General features: G+C 49.4%; 1 protein-coding gene across 1 annotated transcript in view; it reads left to right on the top strand.

Annotated features, from left to right (window-relative positions):
• Positions 1 to 166: 166 nt before the first annotated feature.
• The window catches only part of COL13A1 (collagen type XIII alpha 1 chain), a 73,415-nt gene continuing 65,495 nt past the window's right edge, over positions 167 to 8,086 (top strand). The window contains exons 1-4 of the mRNA XM_054204938.1: positions 167 to 190; positions 1,806 to 1,832; positions 4,397 to 4,432; positions 6,846 to 6,896. Coding sequence (XP_054060913.1) covers positions 4,412 to 4,432; positions 6,846 to 6,896 — 72 coding nt within the window. The 5' untranslated portion in view covers positions 167 to 190; positions 1,806 to 1,832; positions 4,397 to 4,411. The remainder of the gene's footprint in view (positions 191 to 1,805; positions 1,833 to 4,396; positions 4,433 to 6,845; positions 6,897 to 8,086) is intronic.

Genomic DNA, 8,086 nt, shown 5'->3' with positions numbered 1-8,086 from the left:
TGAAATGCTATAGACTGAACTCTCACAGATACACGAGCACAGCCCAATTTAATGACAACAATCTTCTAAAAAGTTGCACCTTCCAGGCCAAAAGGTCTGAAAGCGTTTTACGGCTGGAAGCCCTGAGCCATGCAAACCTTCAGCGATAGCTTATACCAGTGGGCTTTCAGGACTGGCTGCTGAAGTGGAGGTATTTCAGCATTAGCTTTGGGTTACTGGGAGGAAAGCAGTACTTTGGAGGGGGCTGCAAGTGGAGTCCGTCCAGAGCTGTCCCTGCCACTCTGCCCCGGGCAGGCACCTGTTGGCACTAAAGGGATGGGGCACAAAATTGGTAGCAGCGTTGGCATTTCTATTATTGCCATGAGAAATTGGAGAGAAATCAGTAAGCCAGCGTTTCCTGGAGAGCAGTCTGCGCCTTTGCAGGGTGAGGAAGATGCACGCACCAGGCTTTCTCTGCAGCAATAAGGGTTAGAAATTTAATATCGTAATGAAAGATTGAAGTCTGGCAGAAACACATGGGACCACCAGAGAAGTGCTAACAATATACGCTACCATATCCTACCCGGCTTATTGCGACCCCTGAACTTGTCTCTGCACGCAGACTTTCAGGACAGGCCGCGAGGAATGCTGCAGCCCATGGAAATAACAAGAGGAAGTTGGGCAGACCGAGCATCATTAACCAACGTGGAATTTGTCTTGGGCTAACAGCACCTTTTTCTCATTCTGGTCTTCTGGGGTTTTGGATCGTCTGGTGAGCGAGAGCAGCTCAGTTGCTGTGAGCAAAAGTTCGCTGCTGAAGAGTCAAGCAGAGTCCTCCATGTTGCTATAGGAAATATCCCCCCCGCTTCCCCCCCCCCCCCCCCCCCCCATGTTTCTCGTGATTAAAACCGCATGGAAACTCAAGTTTATGAGCAACAGACCTGGGCTCCTGCCTGGCTGGATGTCATACACAATGTTCTGTATAGCGACTCCAAAATGCTGACAACCCCACATCTCTTTCCCGGGGTTTTTTTCACAGCTTGCAAAACACAATATGCCAGGTGACAGGGCTTAGCTCCTGGTGCCATTGTCAGCTTGAGTGTGGGGATGGGCACGAAGTACTCGTTAGACTCGTTAGAAACGTGCTGAGCCCTGCTTGTAGTCTAGGATGACCAGGAGAAAAGCCAGGGAAATGGATGAGCAACACCCCACCAGGCAAAGGGGCCTTCATGCTCTCCTCTTGCCCAACAGATGCTCCCATCGTTATTCTTGAAGTCAGTCGAGGCTTTGGTGAAGGGAAGGGCAACCCGCAATCACGTAAGAAATTTGGTGAGATTGGGACTAAAAGGGGCAAAGGAAGGAAGGAAATGATGAAATCGTGCAATAGTCCTGAGGTTCCCGGACTCTTTCGCTGTCTGGACCACATCCGAAGGAAAAGATCCTCTCACGGACATTTTCTCTCCCATTTCTGAACATGCAACATTTCTGTGGCAACTGCAGCAATTCCATACATGAAAAAATAATATTTAGCAGATGGAAACTAAGGAAGAAAGTCAGAGCCCTGTAATTAGCTCGTTCTCCATGGATTTGCAGATACCTTCAGAGCCTGTGCAGAGAGCTGTGGGTAGAGCCATGCTGAAATGAGAGAAAACTTAACAAAGAGGGGATTAGGAAACTGAAGCAATCAGAGCTGATGGTTAAGAAGCTGTGGAGAGTTTTTTAACCATTCCATTTCCTAAACCCTTACATGTGATTTGGTCTCTTCATCAAGCCCTCCCTTCAGGATTTGAGGCTAACTTTCGCTGTTTCTGTGTATTTTGTTTCAGGGCCCTACAGGAAGACCAGGGCTCCAGGTAAATACTTCATTCCTTCTTTTTTGTTCCCTCGTGCTCTCTGTCTGGCAGTACTTTCATCAGAAGGCCCCTGGGGTTTGTAAGCTGAGAGAAAGTAGTGATCTCGCATAGCAAACCTGATGTGGAAGAACAGCATATTGCAAACAGGACATGGCTCATAACAGAGCAGGGACCACAGGAGCTTTGTAGGAGCAAATTTAAGGGTAATATAATCCCTATGAGCCCCCTGCATGTGGGAAATACTCTACTTCTGAAGATGCCTTTGTCACCTTTGAGGTTAAAGAGGTGCAGTATTCTTGCTGATGAGGCTTGCTAGTTGCAGGAGGATTTAAAAGGCCTGGGACAAATGCAAAAGTCCATAATAACAGTATCTGCATCTGAGATAGTCATGAGTGAGGAAGAAGTGTGGGTTTCAGGGTTACGGCTGCGTGCTTTCCTGGCGATGGCTCCCTGCTCCCCGGGCTGCTGCTTACCTGGAGACTGCAACAGCCGTAACAGCAAGTTTCCTAATGAACAAAATGCAAACTGTAGTGTTGGCTCTCCCCCTCATTCAGGACAGAGGCTGCTTGTTGCCTTTCATGCTCCTGTAGCTCCAGTGTGGGAGCTGCAGGCAGCTTTGCATGACTTTGTAACCGACATACACGGTATCATCCACCCACGAGCGCTCTTTCCTGGCTCCCTGTCACAGACAACCTTTCCTTATAAACATCTGGCATTTATTTGCTGTCCTCCCGTGAGCTCCCCCCTTTGCTGCTATTGCTTGGAGGGCTGTAACGCTGCGCAGCCACATACCAGACACGGTGTTGTCATGTACCACTCGGACACCAGGTACTCGCTGGAGACCAGACACAGCTCGGCCGCGACCTCAGGCTCTTCCTGCTTGGGCACCAGCTACAGCAGAGCCAAGAGAAACAAAATCAGCTTTTACCTCAAACCAGGAGGGAGCTCAGCTCTGGAGAAAAGCAGCATTTAAGGGACTAAAAACACAGGAAAGCTCAGCATTGTGTTCTCCAGCAGCCACAAAGTAATCCCAGGGCAAGATGCTGACACCAGGAGTTTTGCTCGCTGCCGGCACACAGAACAGTATTGCTAGCAAATATTAGTGGGACTGAGAACCCGCCTAAAACCCTAGAAGAAAGCAGTTTCCCATAATATATCATCTACAAAATTTAAAATCAAGCAGCTGTTTAGCGTTGCATCCATCTGCAAGGGATGCTTTTGCAATGCATGTATTGCCGCTTTTCAATTTGTCAAAGCATGCGCTGCATGGAAAAGAATGCTCCAACACCAAACGGCCCCCCAGATCCGCAGAGGGAAGTGGCTAGGCTTTCACCAGGTAACGGTTTGATCCCAGGCAATAGCATCCGAGTTTGGGATGCACAGCCAGAGGAGCCTCTGCGTACACCCAGCAAAACAGATAGAGTTAAGCGCATTCCCCTTCCAGAGATTTCAGACTGTGTTCATGCACATTGGGACTGAACATGGGGGAAGGCACAAAGAGGTGACACCGATGGGGCTGATGTCTCCAGCTGCAGAAACCAGAAGACCAGATTTATGTCTACAGATGAAGGCAGCCACAGGCAGGAACGCTCCGTTTTACATAAGGAAACTCCAAACGTTGCTGGAAGCAGAACTGAGAGATCATTATCATGTCATTTTTTGCAAAATATATAGGAAAAGCTACATGACCGCTGAAGCCATAATCATCAAGATCCTTTCAGCAATCAGCTTCTATCTTCCAAATCTGCGCAGCCTTCAAATTTGGTGACCAGGAATGCAGAGGGGGTTGATCATTATTTTTGTTTTTTAAATTGCATAGTTAAATTTAACTGTAAGAGGCAGAACACTGCCTTGTAGGTAAGTGGCTAAAGAAAATTGCCACCAGTCTTGTGTTCATGTGTTTACAAGGCTCTGTTCACTGTCACCTGACCCAAAGTCATCCCCCAAACCACTGTTAGGATGGTTCACACCCTGACAATTCACTGAGAAGTATCTCAAAGGGATAGAGGACACTGAACACAGCTGCTCATATGTCTTCTTCCAGACGTGCTTTTTCCTGTGTCAGCTTGTTTTCCCACATTTTTCTCTTGCTTCTGGACAGGACCGTATTTTCAATTCTAAGAAAATCCTGTTTTAAAGTGATAATGCTATAAATAAATAGCTAACACTAGGGGAAAAAAATGTGACAGTTGGCTACTGCAAGAAGTCAGTTCCCAGGACCTGAATTTTATGAAGTGTTGGAAATTGGGATTATACTTTGTTAGGCTGCAAACTCTTGCCCTCCTTTTGATGCCTAAATCACTATATGTCATTTCTGTTGTGAGACGTGCTGGTTTGCCATATGCACAAGTGAACTAGTGGCTTATGCATGTTGTTAAAGACAGGTTCGGGCACATGCAAACACACTTTCATCTCTCTCTCACTTGCTTTCTTCCTTTTTCAAAATCCCTGGATGCTTGCAGCGCAGCAGGAAGCTGTGTCTGTGGCACAGCTCATTTGTGCTGTTTTTATAACCTTGCTTTTGGCCAGTTTCCAATTGCCTCTGATTTTGCCTTAATTGCCAGGGGGACAAAGGCGCGATGGGGATCCCTGGGCGGCCGGTAAGTCAAAACATCTCGCATGTACCTTGTCCTCCTCATCCTCTTCCAAACCCCAAGGTTTTGGTGTGGCTTTTAGGATGACCCTTGGCAGGTATCAGCCTGAGCAAAGCCACCCTCCCTGAGCTCCACACCTGAGGGGCTCTCCTGGTCACAGCAGGGTGGCCAGCCATGCTGATCAGATACGTGCCAGGGGGGAGTGTGTTTCCATCCCCTTTGCCATACTGCTCAGACCCACTTCTAGTTCAGCATCCCCCTGGGTTGGGTGCCTCCTGCTGCCACCTCATGCGCCAGCTGGGCTTGCTAACCGTGGGCTTGCTAACATGCACCCCTGCCTGCCACCGGCAGCTGCCCATTCCAAATAACCCTGCCCTGAACAAGGTGGGGCCATCCCCTGCCTGGCTGAGCACTGTATTTTGGAGCCGCTCTTTGCTCGGGCACCCCACGGTGAGGATGGGAAGGAGGACTGGGGCAGGAGCTGGGGCCAATCTGCTCATCCCAGCCCCACAGCCAGGGTTTTGGGGCGGGGGAGCATGCCTTTGCCGCTGATGCCTGTGTTTGTGTCTCTCTCTCTCTCTCTCCGCCCCCTGCACCCTCTTGCACATGGCTGTGATGGGTGCCACTGACCAGGGACTAAAAGGGCAACCCGGAGAGAAGGTGAGTCGGCTCCTCGCAGCCCATAGCATCCCCAACTGTCCTCCTCTAGGGTCAGCCCCCTGGTCACAGTCATAGCCACTGCAGCCAGCTTTGGGCTTTCACACACCCCCCCAGGCTGCCCTCTCATCTCTGGTAATGCGAGTTTATCTCCCAAATTCCTTCCAGACCACTCAGCCTCCAAAGACATTGCGTTTCTTGTTTATGACAATTTACTAACAGCATAAGAGCCAGTAGGCACATACAGGGCTTCCCTCGAGGCTTCCTGGGTTTTAACTGTTGAGTTCCTTCCCTGCTGGCAGCTCCCCTTGCCCTGATCAACCCGTAGCTCCCCTCCGCTTCCCAGGTTAGCCTGATTGCCCGTGCAAGCCGTGGCAAGGAACAAAATGGCACGGCACGCTTCTACTTCTGACTTGGTGGGATCTCTTCCTCCTAAGGAAAACAGATGGTATGGTTTAAGCCTGCAGGAAGCCACCTCCCAAACTGTTTGCTGTGCAGCAAATGGGTGTTTTGTCCCTCCAAAGAAGCCGTGGTTTGCAAAGCATCCTGCTGCTGGCCTCCGTGTTTTGAGGTGTTTGACACTTCAGTGTTACTGTATTTTCCCAAGAGCTGTGAGTACCTCCTACCTGCAAAAACAGCAGGATGGAGGTGTTTAGGGAGGGTGAATAACTGAATAACAACAGGTAGAAACTAGGAAAGGGGTGAATATTCACCTGATAGGGGGACCATCTGTGCCATACCAGGCCTGTGTACTCCTATTCATAGGAGAGAGCGAGAAAAACAGCAAGGAAGGAAAAGGTGGGACAGAGATTCTCTTGCCTTGCTTTCAAGTTTCTGCTTTCTCATTGGAGTCAACCAACATTACCTAGCAGGCCAAGATTTCACTGCCTGAAGCCGCCCTGCTTTTTCTCTGCATGTCCTTGCACCTTTGCACGTCTCCACCAAAGCTTTCAACATGAAGGGACAGCAGATAGATGCAAGCAAACAAACAAAGGAAAAATCACTCTTAATTGTCCATGCTTTCCCAAAGCCTTCCGTAAGAGTCCTAGGTCCTCGGCAGGCCTCAGCTTTGTTTTGCAGAGAGCTCTGCTTTCTTGCAGGCTGCTTGGTTTATGGAATGCTCCATCCCAAGGTTCCTCAGCCCCGGGCGCTTTTGGAGCTGCCCTCAGGAATATGCTGTGTTTCCCAAAGACAGGGATATGTCCTGCCCATCACACGTCGTGGGTGGCTAGGAGCTGGAGAGGCAGCTGTTTTGCTTTCCAGCAAGGACTTTGCTATTTTCATCCACATCCCAACTGAGTTTGAGAAGCACACAAGGGAGGCGCTTCTGGAGGCAGCCAGTGAGCTGCCCGCAGCTCCCATTTCCCTGGAGCCCAGCACATCCCTTCTTCTTTTCTTTCTTGTGCAGGACACAGTCCTCCTGGACTCGCAGGAAGAAAACAGCAAGGATTTGAGGCCGTCTTTCACACTTGTAATAGGGCAGAACCTCTGTTTTGCCAGAAAGTGCTTTATGTCTTTCTAGTTTTCATTGCTGTGCAGCTTCCACTTTCTGACATGCCTGAGTAGCTCCAAACAGTATCTCTTCTCCTAAAGCGTGGGGTAAGAGCTGCGGGAGTCCAGAACAGCAGCTGCCCCATAAGCCCTGAAGGTCTCACACCTTGAGGACTGTCATTTAACCCTGGTCTTGATGGGATTATAACTGTCTTTGTAGTTTCCACTCCTCCTTTTCTCACCCCTTTTCCTCTCCCTTGTCTCTCTGCAGGGTGCTCCAGGAGAAGCAGGCATGTCTATCATCGGGCCCCGTGGTCCACCCGTAAGTGGTTTTTCTCTCTATTTTTGACTGATGCAGGATGTGGGCAAGTTACAGGGAAAGACTTAGGAGGGGCGGTAAGACACAGCATCGGCTGGAGAGAGCAAAAACCCTATATAATGTGGTTCCCATGCTGAACCAGTCTTGGTTTTATACTGTTATTATATACTATATATAATGAAATTACAGCTTATACTCCAGAACAAATGAGGAAGCCTTCCTTTGCGAGGAAACCATATTCCTGTATTTAAAGGAAGAAGCATATTTCCTTCTTGCAACAGGGCTGCTACTGCTTTTGGAGAAAATATGCCCTTTGTCTGGCTGATGCCTTTGGTTTCATTAGCAGAGGACGAACTCCCTGATTTTGCAGAAGAGCAGGATCAGAGCTAAGCTGGTGACTGGGGAACTCCCAAACATGGGTTGTTCAGAGGTCCTTGTCAAGTACCCATAACCTTGGAAACTCTTCGACGGCACAGTTACTGCTGTCTGGAAAGTCCCTTAGCTGGCTGGGGAGATGAGAAAAGTGTAGGCAGGATTTTGCACCCTCTTCCAGCAGAAGTGTCCCTGCCAGGTGCAACGAGTCAGCCAGACAAAGCTTTTTGCAAGGATGGGGTCATAAAAAAGACCAACATGAAGGGTTGGAGCATTTACGTGCCCTAAATGCCGGGTATTTCTTGCACTGTGGTTCAGCCATCAAGCCTCTGCTTTTGTGCAGATGCAGCCAGTCCTTCCTACTCCACCCTTGCACAGCCTCCACCAGAGATTTCCATGAAAAAAGACCTGCTGACTCAATTTTCTCCCTCCTAGTGGGCACTTCCGATTTTGATTAACCTGTGAAGAGCACCGTCCTTGACCCGCAGAGAGGATGGGCTGCCGGCAACTTTTGTTTCACAGAGGAGGTCAAGTGAGAGAGACCTAGGCAGTGCAAACACTTGGCTACATCTGGCTTTACAATTAGCTTTGCAAAAGCCCCATGATAAGTGTTTCTAATAAGAAACAGCTTTGTCAGTTCCCAGGCCCACCTGCTCGGCATGCTGGAGTTTGAAAAGTGACAGAACTGAAGCCCAGGACACAAACGGGTCTCCCCAAGTGTTTTATGCTCAGCAGAGTGGCCGTGTGGCCAGGCCAGGAGGAAGGGCTGGCAGGTCCCTCCATGACAAGGTCTGAGTGAGGCCACCTTGCTCTACAAGCAG

The sequence above is a fragment of the Rissa tridactyla genome, chromosome 6, assembly GCF_028500815.1.
Source record: "Rissa tridactyla isolate bRisTri1 chromosome 6, bRisTri1.patW.cur.20221130, whole genome shotgun sequence".
Lineage (NCBI taxonomy): Eukaryota > Metazoa > Chordata > Aves > Charadriiformes > Laridae > Rissa > Rissa tridactyla.
This window is presented reverse-complemented; position numbering and strand designations above follow the sequence as displayed.